At 41.6% G+C, this 17,317-nt stretch overlaps 1 protein-coding gene across 6 annotated transcripts in view; it reads right to left on the reverse strand.

Annotated features, from left to right (window-relative positions):
* Nucleotides 1–17,317, reverse strand: part of CACNA2D3 (calcium voltage-gated channel auxiliary subunit alpha2delta 3) — a 799,126-nt gene that overhangs the window by 490,826 nt on the left and 290,983 nt on the right. For all 6 annotated transcript variants that reach the window (XR_003048003.1, XM_015593665.2, XM_025050813.1 and 3 more), the window contains one exon: nucleotides 11,480–11,642. Coding sequence is in view for 5 of the 6 variants with exons in the window: in XM_015593665.2 (XP_015449151.1) it covers nucleotides 11,480–11,642 (163 nt within the window). In the remaining variant the exon portion in view is untranslated. The remainder of the gene's footprint in view (nucleotides 1–11,479; nucleotides 11,643–17,317) is intronic.

Below are 17,317 nucleotides of genomic sequence, written 5' to 3' on the forward strand. Positions count from 1 at the left end.
ATTGGGAGTGTTTATGTAAAATAAGACTAGTTTTCACTTATGATGGATTTGCACATGCTGAGAAGAAAATAGCACAATTTGACAAAAACAGGGCCTTCCATTTACCACACATGCAAAGTATGCATGTAAACAGGCATGACACAGCTAACTGAACATTCAGGCACAGCCGCAGGCTGATAGATATGGTTGCATATAGGACACAGAATAAAGAGGTGATTCTCAAGTTAAAGTGTGGGGTCATATGCTGACTCACCCATTCTACTAGCTGAGTCAATCTGAGCAAGTCTCTAAGCCTCGCTTTTCTCATCTGTAAAATGGGAATAATAATTGCTCCTACTTCACTGACTTGTGGGTAGGCTACATTGTATTAGATCATGATTGTGCCTGCACATAATAAATACTACGTAAAAGTTATCCAAAGGAAAAAAAATTGATAAAGGGAGAACCAGTGGACTAATGCACAAGAATATGTCTCCAAAAGCACTGGGATGTGTGTGTTCTCTACACAAGGTTCCCTAAGCTTGGAGCTGGGAAAAGGGCAAAGAGTGACAGAAGTGAAAAGGAAGATTTTCTTCATGCCTCTGCCAAGACTAGTGCCACCAAACAGGTGAGGGTCGCCTGAGGGCCTTGGATCCCAGATAAAAGGAAAGCAAAGAGCATTAATTGAAGCCCTATAGCATTCAATTGATGACAACACCAAGGTTCTCAGGGCCATGTGGCACAAACAGTGGGACTTGGACACAAAGAGACCCCGATGTCTAAGCATGATGAGCGAAGGGACGGCACGGGCGAATATCGGGTTCGGACCACTGTCGAAGGTATTCAGTGGCTTCAGACACCCACAAGCAACTCTGGCTCCACACTGTTCTCTCTTCACTGAATTTCCAGTGGTAAAAGGGTTTCCAAGGTGCAGGAGTAAAAGGAATGTTACCTGGTTCAGGGTCATAGAGAGTCCCAGGCATAAGCCACGCCACTGTGGGCTTTTCAGTATTCTTTGTTACAAGGATGCTAACAAAAGTAATTCTTAGTAAGCATTTAGCACATGCCAGTCACAATGCTAAAGGCTTAACATATATTGTTTCATTTAATCCTCACAAATCCCCAGGGATAGGTGTTATCATGACGCTTACTTTACAGATAAGCAATCAGCCTTAACTCTTGTTAAGTAGTCATGCTCACACTTAAACAGACCACATATCCCTGAACAAGCCTCATGGCTGACCCAGTGTGTTCCCAGAAGGACTGCTGAAGAGGCCTGGGGCCAACTGTAGGACTATCTGCATGCCCCCCCTCTGCCCACCCACCACCACCTGTTCTAAAATCCCAGAGGCCCAGTCTGCATTTCCTCAGCAAAGCTGTCCCTTTCTCATTCTTGGGGACATGCGGCATATATATCATGGCTGGTTGAGCCAGTCCAGTTCTGGGATAGTGGTTTTATCCTATTTACTGGAACTCACTAATCTTATCACTGGAACACACTTGACTGTCAGCCCAGGCTGCAACACTCACTGCTGTAATCTCCAGAGTGTTGAAGATGGCTCCATCCTCCTCTCTCCCAATCAAAGCACAGATCAGAAAGCAAGTGCTAAGTTTGATGTTATCATAGGAATGACCTTGAATTCCCTCTAAGTCATTTTAAAAATGTAAATTACCTACAAATTCTGGCTCTCTCCCTTTAAGGTGACATTTCACAAATGTAGAGATACCAGGTTAAAGAAAAAATACACTGCTAGCAATCATTCTTGTTCTTACATTGTCCTTTTTTGTGCTGGCCTCTCCTTTTAGAATTCCCCTAGCCTAGACTCAGCTCTTACCCAATTGTAAGCCTCCGTCTTGATTTTTATTATTCTAGAAAAAAATTTAAGAGATTAAAAAAATACAAACAAATTAAAAGATCCTGAGAGTAGCATCATTAGGAATACATTGACTACTGTCTTCAAAAATAAACAAATAAAAAAATCAAATTCAAAGACAAATAGAACTGATAGACCAACAAGCAGAAAAAAACAGTGATCCATTTGTGATGACTTGTAATGCAGGAATTAGGCAGAAAGGCAGTAATGTAGGATTTGTGTAATAATGTAATAATGGAGAACTCGGGTAGTAATGTAGTATGGAGGATCTAGGTAGTAAATTGTAATGCAGGATTCAGGTAGTAAGGCAGTAATAGAGGATGCAGGTAGTGATGTAGTAATGTAGGACTCAGGTAGTAACACAGTAATATAGGAGTCAAGTGGTAATGTAGTAGTATAGGATTCTGGTAATAATGTAGTAATGCAGGTTTCAGGTAGTAATATAGTAGTATGGAATTCAATTCAACAAACATCTGTGGAAGAGCTTTTCTACTCCAGCCATTCTGCTAGGTTTCCAAAAGGTTGAAAATATCATAGCCCCTTACTCCAAGGAGAACGAGACCAATGAAAAAGAAACCACTGCACTCTGGGATATAAATGAGGGTGACTGTTCTGAAGAGGAGGGCTCAAACCTCAGGGAAAGACAAGGCCCCTGTGAAGCTGGGCTCTCAGGAAAGGATGAAACTGGCCAGGGCAGTGGGGAGAGCAGGCTGGGGTAGAGGGCAGACCTAAAGGAAGGCCATTTGGGGAGTTGGAGTCCTAGAATCTAGCACAATAGGGAGAGGAGGAGATGGTTGGCCAGCAAAAAAGGGCAGTGAGCAGGTGTCAGTTTGAGAGAGGGTTTACATCTCACCCTATGAACAATGCTGATGGGAAGAATGAGTTTTGAGCAGGGCCACATCAGGAACCCATTTGGGGGAGCTGGAAACTGGTTTGTCATGAGAAGACTATGCATATCAATCAAGTGCCTCCATGTGCCAGGCACTGTGCTGGGTGCTGCATCTTCAGCTCCTCTAAGGCTCGAAATGATATTTACACTTTACAGGTGGGGTAATTGAGGCTCAGAGAGTAAAATGCTTTACCCTAGTCCACCAAGCTTGCACTCATAGAATTGTGATACACATTCAGGCCTGCCACATTCCAAAGACTCTCTCATTGCTCTAGAAAGAGCCCAGAAATGGACCAGGATAGAGATGATGGGGACCACATGGGTCAGTGCCAGGGCAAATGGGGGCCGGTGCAAAACCAGTGTTCCAGAGAGCCTTAGGCGGGAGGTATAAACGCTCCCATGTGCTTTTATAGGAAACCACTCACTAGCACCTAAAGTCATGAATCTGAGTTTTATCCCATTTCAAGTTTTACCCCATCTGAGTCAAGACCCAACTCTAGAACAGAGGCTGTGGAAGGTTTGGCTTGAAATTTTCATAGTAGGTTGTGGAAGATGGCAGTCCCTACTGCTGCCTATGACACAAGGGGTAGTGGTAAATGAGACAGTGGCTCTTGATAAGTAAATCATCCGTCTATCCATTCATCCATCCATCCATCCATCCATCCATCCATTCATTCATTCATTCATTCATTCATTCATTCATCCTACAAGTGCACCTTCTGGACTAAACATAAGCCCAAGCATAGAGTTAAGGAACCACATGACATCTTCCTTCCACTAACACCATTTGTGAGGAAATACAGACACAAACCTATGTGTACACACACACATACATTTATATAGACTTATGTCGGTGTCATGTGTGCACTCGCATGCACACATACGAGTGTGAAGGAATTGCCAAAAGAACGTGAACTCAACTGCTCGGACTGTGAATTTTAAGACAGAGATAGTTTTTCTGTGACACAAAAATATAATTTCCAAACTACAAGAGAAAAACTATGAGTACTTTGGGATGACGACTGTGGCATTATCTTGTGTGTCTTACCAAACACATTAGCCCTGTCGCCTCGCCTTGACAGAATAGGGCTAGGAAAGTTCACCCGGCCCTGGTGAGGACTGTGGGTGCCAAAGGGCCATGTGGTGGGACATCCCTGAGTGGCCTTCTCTAAATCCGAAGCAAAATGTTCAGGCCTGATTCTTTGATCTTGACTCCTGATTCCCATTAACACCATAGCATCATAACATTCGGATAGTATAGGGAAAAAAACATGAAAGCAAGATTCAAGCCTACTCCAAATGCTTCAGTTCAGAGTTCTAAGAAGAAAACAAATGATTTAGCATCCTAATTTGTTTTTAACATTGTAGAGTCAGCCTCTCTTTCCTTTCTCTCTCTCTCTTCCTCCCTTCCTCTCTGTCTCTGTCTCTGTCTCTGTCTCTGTCTCTGTCTCTCTCTCTCTCTCCCCCCCACAACAGGCAAGGGGAAGAGAAAACAAAAAAGAAATTTTAAATACAGCATTTTTAAAGGTTCATGAGCCTTCCTGCACATCAAATGGCTCTTAGAAAACATTTTAATGATTTCCGTGTAAACAAATCAGAAACATATGGATTAAATTTCCCTTAAAATATACACATGTAATTAAGGGGAAAAGTGCTTGGCAAAACGCATTTTGCATTTTATCAAATCCAACATCTGAAAAATAGGTTGAGACATCTGACAAATCCAAACCCAGCTATCCTGCCCATCCCAACAGCAGCATTCATACTCTCTTCCTATGCAGGGGCCCAAGTCCACCTCACCAGACCTCTGCCCTTTCCAGGCTTTTTAGAAGAAACTATTGGATTCTACCAGCCAGATTGATTCCTCAGGCTCTAAAACAGCAGTTGTGGGTCTCCCTTCTCCTGGACCGGTTTTCCGCTTCAGAGGCTAGGTGCCCATGCACAACCCAGTCTTGCCCTGCTGAGAAAGTCTAGAAGATCAAGGGGCAGCCCAAGGCTATGTCCTGCAAATCACACTTCTTCTACCTGCCAGGCAAGCCACCTCTCCCCATGCCCTCAAATACAGGTAGAAGAAGGGGAATCACCATTGAGAATTATTTCCAGTGTCTTTCCTTCATGTGTCAAAACAAAGTAGAAAGGTTTTTTTTAATTGCCCTCTTCTTTCACTCACTCACCTTGCAGTGAGTTATTTACTGAGCACCTACTATGTGCTAGGTACCGTGCCAGGGCTGGGAAATCATCAGAAGAGAAAACAAATAAGATCCTTGCCATTACGGAGCTGGTATTTTCAAGCGAGCTTGCTCTCTGGGGCCCAGGCTGAGAGATGTCCCCAGAGCCATCCAACGAACCATATACCATTCCTCTCACCTGGGTTTTCTCCACACTGGGTCCTGGATTCCTTTCCTCTCTTCTTCCCTTTTCTTCAGTGTGGGAGGGACCAGTGTTCCAACATAGACCTGTTCCCAGCAAAGCTCAATCACACTGTAACTGTTTCCAGTCTCCATGATCTTCTGACGGCTCTCATAGCCTCTCACCACCTGGCCAGCTCTCCCAGGCCCCACAGCTACCTGTCTGACTCCCACAAAGGGATGGCTGCTCCTGCTGCTTCTGCTGGGGGCCAGACCACCACAGGCTGCTCCTCAGCCCTCAACGTACTTCCTCACTCTTAGGGTCCAGCCCCACACTCTCCCACCTTGACACCTGCTCATGTTTTAGTCCTTCTGTTGGACACATTTCACTACCAACCACCCCTTTCCTGACTAACTGTTTCCTATCCTCCTCCTCTCAGGAAGGCCTTTCTTGAAGCCCCAGGAACAGGTCAGGCCCATTACATGCTCCTTAGCACTATACTCTGCTATTTTACAGCTCTTGTCACACTGATCATAACTTGTTCAGCATCTGTCTCTCCACACTGTTCAGAGAGCGGGGCCCAAGTCTATCTTAGTCAAGGGCATATCTCTAGAGCTTGACACAGTCAACGTTTGATGAATGAAGGAAAGAATGAATGAATGAACAAATGGATGAGATAATATTTTACTAAGAAGTTTTGTTTTTCCTCCCTGCTGTTTCCCCCTTTCTGTCCCAAACAGATAATCAGAGCCTTTGTAGCTCTCACTTCCGGAATGTTTGTAGGGCTGACATGTGGAAGCTACATAAGTAGAAGCTCTCCCCAGCTCATGTAGGAATCTCAGCTCAGGGAAGTTATCAGGCTGGGTGTCATGGAGTAAAGAAGAAAGAGGGTCAGAAGTCAGTGAGAGAGATAAGACTCTGGAAATGGGTCTGGGGTCTCACTACAGTGGGGTCTTGTCTCCACTCCCTGGTGGCACCCTGGAAAGTTAGAGCTTCAGAAGGAAGGCTGGTAATGGACCTAAAGAGGTGAAACCTAAGGCCTTGGGTGCTCAGCCTATGCAAAAATTCCTATATGCCAAAGTGACCTGAAAGCAAATGAATCCCAGACACCAGGGGATCCTGAGGGACAAGGTCCCTACTCTCTCAGAGCTCATGTCCAGAGAGGTTGCAGAATAAGCTAGACTTGTCATCATAAGCCTGAGGTCCACCTTGGCACACACCTTCCTACCTGTGTGACCTGGGGTCAGTCGTTTGTCCTCCCTAACCTTTAGGGGGTTTTTTTTGTCTAAAAAAAGGGAGATGAGAATACTGCCTGACCTCCCTCATGAGGCTGCAGAGGAAATAAAATGAAAGCAAAGTTGTAAAATGTTGCAACAAATTAAACCAATTAACTTTTAAAGTTTGCATTTATTCTACTCTAGCCAGCCTAAAACTGCTGAAAGGAAAGCTACTATCTGCCTTTTTTCTGCTTGGATCTAAAATATTCACAGGCTACAAGTTTCTTTTCCTCCCCCTCCCTCTCCCCCTCCCCCATCCCCAGAAAAATTATAGAATCATTTGTGTTTAATGTTATCCATGAGCACATTTGTAAGCCATCACCTTTTTTATTCCACTTTTGTCAACTGTCTTTCCTCTGTCTCTGCAGCACCGTGGTTACTGCACAGTGATGGGTAGAAGAAAGGTGGGTTGCAAAACGGGACAAATAAAAGGGGGAAACCCTCAGATTAGTAACCAAAAATGGCTCACAGACCAACAGCCCAGGCCCTGAGGTGGTGTGTGGTCTAGAGAGGGACATGATTAATGAAAATGCTGGATTCAAACCCTTATTCTACCAGTAGGAGAAACTTCCGCCTGTTGTTACTCCAAGTTCAGGTTCTTCCTGTCTTAACTATAACTATCTGTGACACTCGAACAAATGAATATGCTCATAAAACAGCAGAATGTCTTGGCATTTGTCAAGTCCTAGGCTCTCTGAGAGGCCACATGCCTTACCTGTGCTATCTGACTGCGACTCCATGACATGGGTCTTATTTTCTCTCCAGCACATGACAAGAGCCATCACCAGTGGGCTGCCACTGCACCCCGACCTACACGAGCGTTATTTTTGCAGTGCTCATGGTAATCCCATGAGGTAGGTAGTACTACTGTCTCCATTTTACAGCTAAAGATGCTGAGAATTGAAAGGGAAGAGAAACTTGCCCGAGCTTGTGTGCTGAGTGGCCACAGTGTGCCAGGCATCCTTCTAAGTGTTTAATCTTCACCACAACCCCCTGAGGCAGGTCATAGTGATTACCATCTTTAATTTGTAGATGAGGAAAATGAGGCACAGATATTTTATGTAGTCACAGATGTGTTGGTGGGCAAGCCAGGGTGGCAGGGTCCTCACCAGGCTGGCTCTGGGTGTGGTGCTGGCCCTGGGCCAACCTTCCTCTCCATCAGTTTCCAAACCTGACTCTCTAGCTTTCTTGACGAGTCTGTGAGCAACTCAGTGTTTTTTGGTTTTTTTTTAATGCTTCTTTCTCATTTAAATCAGTCAGAGTATGTTTCTGCTGCTTACAGGCACCATAGGAACTCTACAGCCCTGGTTGACTTTTCATAGCCCAGGAAGCACAGACGTAGCATTCCCCACTTCATGCCACATCTATGGAAAACTCATTATTTAAAGAGCGTGGTACTCAGGGCACAGGTGGCACCAAGCTGGATCGACAGTACCCCAGAGAACTTCAAGTGGAGGAGGAAAAAAAATGTATGCAATGCACTTCTGAGACAAGGCAATGCTAGAATAAAGGAATAAACCAAAATCAGTTACATAGCAAACGACCAGAGGGATTAAAGAGGTTCTGTTGAGCTGGTTTTTTAAGAAGAAGCATTTGGATGAGCACAAAAGGAGGAAGCGGGCATAATAAGAATGGAGAGAAATGAGATATAATGGAGGAAAGAGAAAGTTATACTCAGTAAACAGAATGGGGGCTCACCTGGGTGTACAGAGGTGACAAATGGAAATAAAGGGGTAGGTTGAGAAGAGAGCATTTTTCTTTCATACATGCACATATATGTACACATACATATATAATATGGGCATAGGCATATATGTGCAAATGTGTGTATATATGTATATGCATGTAAATTTTATACCATTTCAGCCTAGACAGTACTTAAAAAAGAGTTCAGCTTTATCTGAATCCACTGTCATACTATCAACAGTTCTCATGAAAGCATTCTGCCCCACGCTTTACTCATAAAGGAAATGGAATTTGCCGCAGCTCCAAAGGCATAAGCAGCTAGTCCTCAAAAAAGTCCCTCAGGTGGTAAGACCCTTGGGCTAGGGATGCCAGAGCAACCCCTCCTCAAATATCTGTTGAAGAGGTTTCATGAAGAAGCTGCTGCATCAGGCACCATGAGGACCCTGAGACACATTTCTAAAGACGCTAGGAATATGGCTTTTTGAATTCCTATAGGCAGTAGGACAGCTTGCCCACAAGTCACCAACTCTGAACCTAAGTCTCTCTCCGTGCCTACAAGGAAAGTACCTCAAGCACAGAGCTAAGTGCTGACCTGGGTGAACAGCCTGTTCTCAAGGCTCAGCAAAGAGGCAGAAAGCAGATTGCAGAAAACAGGTAGATTCTACCAGTCAATTTCATCTGTGACTAGAAGTTATGCTTAAGAGCACAGCTTACAGCAACTACTAAAGCAAGTCTCAGACCATTTTGCCGGGTACCTGTGGGGATCCAAGCTGCCAGGAGAGCATGACGCTGTACTGATTTCCTTTGTTGGACATAAGATTTCTAACTCAGGAACATCACAGCCAGTGACCAAGCTCTGAGCATGTGTTTTGAGTACATGTCATCGATAACCAGATCTGAGCTGGAGGGCCCTCTAAACATAAAGTACATTTCTGCAGCTTGAAAAGAAAAAAGACCATTTGGGGCTGGTTTGAATTAGGTAGAATGGAGACAGGAATTTTCTTGAAGTTCCCTCCCCTCTCCCTTGGGCAGCTACTCACCGCCTAGCAGAGACAAGATACAAGGCCTGACTGACCTTGGTCCATGACCCCACATCCTGGCTAGGGGACCACTGAGTCTGGGTAAGGGCAGCAGGCAGACCCTGCGAGGGCTGCTGAGAATGACTTTCCATATTATCACCTACCTCTATATCTCAAGGGATTTGACTGTCTTTTAGGATTCTGCCTAGCAAAGCTCACAGTCACAACTCTGTAGCCTATGTCATTGATGGCGGTGCGGGTCCCTTATGCGTGGCAGCCATCGAAAAGTACGACTATGCCTTTAAAGCTTAAGGTGCAATTAAATCTCTATAATGGTGCTAATGGCTCAAACAACCCTGAAGCAGCTGCCATATTTAAAAGATCATTCTGAAGTGTTTTATGTCTGAAACTGCTCTGTAAAATCTTGTTAATTTTTTATCTTCAGTTGAGAATGTATTTAATACCGAGAGGATGGCTTTCTTCCAGCCACACTATATAAAAGGGGATTTCCTTCATCAGCTGATAAGACTGCTCTGGAAGACTAAACTCCACTGGACTAAGCTGAGCTCAGCCCTCTAAGGCTCGAGTTCTTAGGGATCTGCCCCTAAGGAAAAGTCTAATTTGAAGCTTAGGTCATAGGATCCAACCCAGTCCAAAGCCCACTAAGGGCTGTTCAGACCGACATTACTTTCTCCAAGAGGGAGAGAGACAAATGTGTGACTGTCCACAAGAACAGTGGTCAGGTCCCCTCCTTGACACTCCTACTGCCTCTGACTTTCCATAATGGTGATCAGTCACTAATAATCTCATTACCTGTCTGTTCCCCAAGTAAACTGTGAACCCCTCACGAGAAGGGCTACATCTGGTTCACCACAGGTACCCTGATAACTATCAAAACAATTAATGAACAGGGTACTGCCTCTACTGAATATTAAGGATGGGAAGCAGGTAAACAAGGAAAGGAAGACAGTAGATATCCAGTCAAGAAAAGGCGCAAGAAAAATGTTTCAGAGACAATGAGTTGGAAGTTCTTTAATCATTAACCAACCTCTTTAAACCATGATCTAGAACAATTTAGAAATGCAATTTATATTATCGTTATATGCCAATAATAATGATGACGGCTAAGGTGGCTGAGCACTTTTCACAATTAACCGTTGTGCTAAGGTTGCACACATATCGTTATATCTTCACAATAACCCTCTGAGGGTGGCTGTATCCTAATCCCTATTTTATAAAGAGGGAAACTGAGGATCAGGGAGGCAAATCTTTGGATCACAGAGCCAGCAAGGAGAAGAGTAGGATTCAAATCCAGAGCCTTTCTCTTGACCACTGCACTCTTATATATGAACTGAAACTGGGTAGGTAAGGATGGAAACTGGCCCCTGATAATTTTGAAACCTCAAAGGTAGACAATAAGGCACATTTTTATTTTGAAGATGCCATCGCTTTCTGAATTGTTTTTCTGGGAGGATGGCTCTTCGTTTAGAAGTCTCCCAAGTCTGACAAAGCAGAGCAAAATCCTGCTCAACGATGATGATGATGACTAGGGTAACATTGTGAACTTAAACTCTTTACACACATCATCTGTTTAGTCCTTACAATCACCTCCTGAGGCAGACACAATCATCATCCATATCTCAGAGAGGAGGAAACCAAGGTCTAAAGGAAGGCAGTGGTGCGCCCAAAGTCACAGCCAGGAAGAGGTGTGACCCAGAGTCAAATCAGAGTCCAACTGCTGCCAGAGACCAGTCCTTGGCCGTCATTATCCCAACTCAAATGGACAGATAGGAATTGGGGAAAAGAACTCAAGACTCTATGTGAAGACTAGATTGGAGGACACAAGCCTGAAAACAGGGAGCCCCGTTAAGGCCCATCCTCCTCTGTACTCTAAGGAAAACCACAACTGATTCTACTGCAGCCCCAGGAGTTCCCGAGCACTTAAATACCATTACAAAGAATAGCGGAAGAAGAGAGAGACTACCCCAGGGGTCAGTAAATGACCTCTTGTTGTAGGTCAAATCCGGCCATCTGTTTTCGAAGATAAAAAGTTTTACTGGAACACAGCCATATCCACTGTCTATGGCTGCGTTTGTTTATGCCAGAACAGCGGAGCTGAATAGTTGCAATGGAGGTTGAATGGCCCGCAAAATCTGAGCTGTTTACTATCGGCCCTTCACAGAAAAAAAAGTTTGCCAACCTCTGAACTACATGTTAGAGAGCTTCATGCAAACAGCAAGCCAGACCCTCCAGGCAGAACAGGCACATATCACCTATCCAGCTCATGCTGACACGCTCAGCTTATAATTGCATTTTTACAAAAAACACAAGATCCCAAACCAGCCAGTCCTGCCCCACACCCCCTCCTCCCCACCCTGTGAAAGGAACAGCAGCAGCGAGTCTTACCTTTGTTGTACATGTTCGTTGGCACCTGGACATCACTCAGACTGATGTTCACAGGCAAATTATTGAAATGGTCATTTGGAGCTAAGATGAATTCCTTTCCCAGCTCCAAAAAATTCCCATCTTTGTCCCTTTCATTTATCAGCACGGCATTGAAGTATTCATACTGAAAGAGAAAGTCAAAAACATTACATGTGACTCTGGACAGAGGGCTGTGAACTCAGACAGACCTTGGCAGAGGCTGCAGGCCATCCTCTACCCTTGTGGATCCTGCGCTGGTCGCATAATCCCTTTTAGTCTTTCGTATCGTCTGTGGCAGCTTTCACACAGGTGTGATAGCACTATATAAATATTTCCCAATGTCATTAAATATTCTAGGAAAATATAAATTGAAGAAGCTGCACAGTACTTCATTATGTAAATATAGAGAAAACTGCCCTAAAAACATTTTAATTCTTTAAATTTTGAAGACAGACCCTGTCCTTATGTAGCCTCCACTTAACCTGCAGGAGACTGGAAAGAATCAAAAAATAACAAGTAAAAATATAATATGTCAGAGAGTCACACTCACTGTGGAACAATAATTAAGCAGGGTAAGGGGGAGGCGGCAGTGGAAGGGCTATGTTTTTACATACGAGGCTCACTGCTCTGGTGAAATCACACAGGGACTGAATGAAGGGAAGTGAGTTGTGTGGGCATCTGGGGGAAAATATCCCAGACAATGGGGATAGCAAGGGCAAAGGCCCCCAGATGGGAGTGTGTCGGCATGTTTTACCAGTGACTGTGTCATCACCTAACATACATAGAATGCTTACTTTGTTCCAGAAATTATTCTGTTTTTCATGTGTTAACTCTTCTTTCATGTGTTGATTCTTCTAAAAACTCAATGAAGAAAGTTTTACGAGTATTTCCACTTCACAAATGAAGTAACTGAGGTATAGAGAATTTTGGTACCATGTTATCTCAACAAGCTTTTTCTAGGAACTGCCAAGTCAATTTTTACATAGACGTGAAAGGGATCTAGAATACTGGACACAATTTTGAAAAATAACAACAAAGTCCAAGGATTCACATTTCCTGATTTTAAGTCTTTTTGTAAACCTAATTAATCAAAACAGTGTGGTATTGGCCTTAAAATAGACAAACAGATAATGGAACAGAGAGAGTCTAGAAATAAAGCTGCACATATACAGTCAATTGATTTTCAATTAAGGTGCCTAGATCATTCAATGGGGAAAGTATTTTCAACAAACTGTTCCAGAACAAATACCTAATCATATGAAAACAACATTCTCAACCCCTAATTCACAATATACACACATTAATTCAAGATGCACGATAGACTTAAATATAAAAGCTAAATCTCTCTCTATATTTTTTTAAATGATGAATATCTTTCTGGCCTTCAGGTAGACTATGATATCTTAGGTCATGGAAAGCACTTATAATTTTAAAAATTGATAATTTGGACTTTATGAAATTTCAAAACTTCTGATCATCAATTTCACAATTATTAAAACAATTAGGAAAGCCACTGTTGAGGAAAAAGTATTTATAATACACATATGACAAGTGACTTGTAGCCAGAATATGTAAAGGACACTTATAAGTCAACTTAAAACATCAATGAAACTATAGGCAAAAGATCTGACCAGGTACCTTACAAAAATGATATATGAATGGTCAATATGCAAACAAAAAGTGTTCAACATTGTTAGGTATCAGGGAAGTGCAAAATAAAATTCCAACCGGATGTAATTTTAAATCCAGTAGAATAGCTAATATTAAAATTTCTGAAAATACTAAATGTTGGTAAGAATACGGAGTAAGCAGAAATCCCATTCATTGCTCATGGAAATATAAAATGTCATAAACACCTTGAAAAACCATTTTGTAGCTCCTTGTAAAGTTACCTACCCTCTGACATAGTAATTCCACTCCTAAGTATTTATCCAAGAGAAATGAAAACATATAGCCACAAAAACAGCTATCTGAATGTCCATGGAAGCCCCATTCAAAACAGCCAAAACTAGAAACAACCCAAATGTCCATTAACAGAGGAAATAATAAACAAATCTGTGATATATTCATACAATGGATTACTACTCAGGAACAAATTGCTGACACATTCAAAATATGTATGATTTCAAAAATATTTTGAATGAAAGAAGCTAGAATCAAAAGAGTACATATCAGTGACCCTATTTATATGAAGTTCTAGAAGAGGCGAAATTATTCCTATGTAGTGACAGCAATCAGGGGCTGCTTCTGGGAGAGAAGGTGGGGATCCATGGGAAAAAGACACAACAACATCCTGGGTTGCTGGAAATGTTCTATGTCTAGATAGGGTGTGGGTTACTCAGATGTACTCACTGAAGTACATGCTAAAGAACTGCATTTTACTATATAGAAATGTATGCCTCAATAAGAAAAATCACAAAAGACCTTTCACTTTTCAAAAAATTAATTCAAAAACCTAATAGAAACAAAACTCAATTTAATAAATTCCACTCCCAGCCATTTTTAAAGAACAATTTACTGTGACATGATACCCTGAAACAGAAGAAATCATACATTTCTGCTGAAACATCACCCCAAGTGTTACCGAACTCAAAGCGTTCACCACTTGGTGTGGTTGTCATTAGGTAGTTTTATTTACTTGCAGCAAATAAAGGAGACCAGAGGTTCACATCCAAAGCTCTGTCTCACTGAAGGGAGGTTTAGCCATTGCTCATGTACACTATTTGGTTAATTACAAGTTGATTTATTCTTTGCAGTTAGCTACACTTATGGATTGTGTTCCTGTCAACCTCATCCTTTTTACAGCTGTGTCTGCAAAATACTGTGCTACATTTTAACATTTAGCAAAAATAGCACTTAGTAAGAATGTCCAGACCATCAGACCCTTGTCCTATCTTTACCAGGGAGAAACACCTTGACAGGCCCATGAACTGTCCACCCAAGGGGAAGGCCCCTTCTTCTGAAGGCATCTCCTTTCTAAGAAACATGTGGGGCTTCCTCCCACAGCTCCATGTTGAGTAAGATCTTAATCTTCCACAGACTCAAGTTCTTCACAGAATATTATCAACACTTTAAAAAAAAATCAAGCCTTCAACACCACTGTTTCATTATAACTGGATGTTAAATTAACAAAACAAAGCCTCTGCCTGCTTTGTAAAGGCCAATGCAATCACGGTTTAGGCACGGGCTCTCTGGAGGCAGCTTCAAAACTGCTGTTTAACTGAATAATCTGCACAGCCCAGAATGTAAATAAAGGAAGGGTGGAAATGCAAGCAGGCTTTTGCTCAATGGCGCTCATCATTTACCACGGGCGACTGTGTGTTCTGCTTCTCCTCTCAAATCCATTTGTCCATTCTGTACTGATACTGAAAGGCTGACTCAGTGCAAACAAGAAGAATCATTCTTCAGTCCTTGGAATTTATCGCTATAATTATGAGGCTCTGTGGCTTTGTCCACATGATCAAGGAAAAGATATATTTAGCCTAAGTCACCTCAGTATTTCTGAATTCTTGTCACCCATGGAGTTCGAGTAAATTAATTATTTTGTGAGAACATCTGATAACCTACCAAGTGTGACCATGCACAGGGGAAATTAATCCAGGGGACAATGGCATATAAAGCAGTGGGTGTGCTGGGCACCAGAACCCGGCCTGGCACTGTCTTAGTCCAATGAGTGTCTAAAACTGATTCAGTAGGGCAAAAGTAGGCCTTTGCAGTTTTTCTGTAAAGGGTCAGACAGTAACTATTTTAGGTTTTGTGAGCTCTACAGTCTCGTTGCAATGCCTTGACTCTTGTTACAGCAGGACATCGGCCACAGACAATACATAAGCCAATGGGCCTGGCCACGTGCCAATAAAACAGTAGGGTGTTATGAGATTTTCAAGAAACAGAAATAAAAAAGGAATCAAGCATTTCTTTCATTAAAAAGTTTTTGAGCACAATGTAGAAAGAAAAGAACAATCTTGGAGGACTGATGTGACCCAACTTCAAGACTTACTATAAAGCTACAGTAATAAAGACATTGTGGTATTGGCGAAAGAATAGACAAATAGATCAATGAGACAGAATAAAGAGCCCAGAAATAGACTGCCATAAATACAGTCAACTGATCTTTGACAAAGGAACACAGATAGTCTCTTTAACAAATGGTGCTGGGACAACTGAACAACCACATGCAAAAACAAAAACAAAAAAATCTGAACACAAACCTTAATCCCTCCACAAAAGTTAACTTGAAATGGATCACAGACCTAAATATAAAATGAAAACTATAAATCTCTTATAAGATAACATGGGAGAAAACCTAGATGACCTTGAGTATAGTGATGCTTTTTTAGATACAATACCAAAGACACAAACCATGGGAAAAAATATTTAAAGACTTCATTACAATTGAAAACTTCTCTATGAAAGGCAATGTCAACAGGATTAGAAGACAAGCCACAGAGTAGAAGGAAATATTTGCAAAAGACATGTGATAAAGAACTGTTATCCAAAATACACAAAGAACTCTTAAAACTCAACAATAAGGAAACTAATAACTCGATTTAAAAATGGTCCAAAGACCTTAAAAGACACTTCACCGAAGAAGATATGTAGATAACAAAAAAGCATATGAAAAGGTATTCCACATTATTTGTCAACGGGGAAATGTGAATTAAAACAACAATAAGATACCACCAAACACCTATTAGAATGGCCAAAATCCAAAACACTGACAACACCAAATACTGGTGAGAACGTGGAATAAGAACTCTTTTACATTGCTTGTGGGTATATAAAATGGTACAGCCACTTTGAAAGATAGTTTGGCAGTTTCTTACAAAATTAAACATAAACTTACCATATGATCCAGCAATCATGCTCCTTGACATTTACAAAAAGTTGAAAACTTATGTGTACAGAAAAACCTACACACGGATGTCTACAGAAGTTCTATTTATAATTGCCAAGACTTGGAACCAACCGAGATGTCCTTCAGAGGGTGAGTGGACAAGTAAATTATAGTAAATAATAATCCAGGAAATGGAATATTACTTTGCACTAAAAAGAAATTAGTTATAAAGCATGAAAAGATATGGAGGAAACAAAATGCATATTACTAAGTGAAATAAGCCAATCTAAGAAGGCTACACACTGTATGATCCCAACTCTGTGACATTCTGAAAAAGGCAAAACTGTGGAGACACTACAATTTTAGTTGTTGTCAAGGGTGTGATGGGGAGAGAAGGATGAATAGGCAGAGCAAACAGGATTTTTAGGGTGGTAAAAATAGTCTGTTTGATAATATAATGATAAATATATGTCATTGTACATATTTTCAAATCCATAGAATGTAAAATATCAGGAATGAATCCTAAGATAAACTATAAGTTTTGAGTGATTATGTGTCAATATAGGTTCATCCTTGGTATGTATGTATGCATAAATAAACAAATAAACAAACAAACACACAAATTAATTAATTAGTTAATTAATTAATTACTAGAAATGAGCAAGTACCATTCTAGTGAGTGATGTTGATAATGGGGGAGAGTCTGCATGTGTGGAGCAGAAGGTAAATCTCCGCACCTTCCTCTCGATTTTGTTACAAACCTAAAACTGCTTTAAAAAAGTCTTTAAAAAATGTTTTTGAGCAGCATTTCCTAGATACATATTTATTTATAATGCATACATACTACATACCAACTGTATACTAACATGTATACTCTAAAACAAACTACAAAAATTATATCAAAAGTAAATAGAAATAAAAGTGACAATCTCTTTGGGCATCCCAGTGGCTGTCTTTGTGCACCCCTCGGTACAGCATTTCTGTGC

The sequence above is a fragment of the Pteropus alecto genome, unplaced genomic scaffold, assembly GCF_000325575.1.
Source record: "Pteropus alecto unplaced genomic scaffold, ASM32557v1 scaffold75, whole genome shotgun sequence".
Lineage (NCBI taxonomy): Eukaryota > Metazoa > Chordata > Mammalia > Chiroptera > Pteropodidae > Pteropus > Pteropus alecto.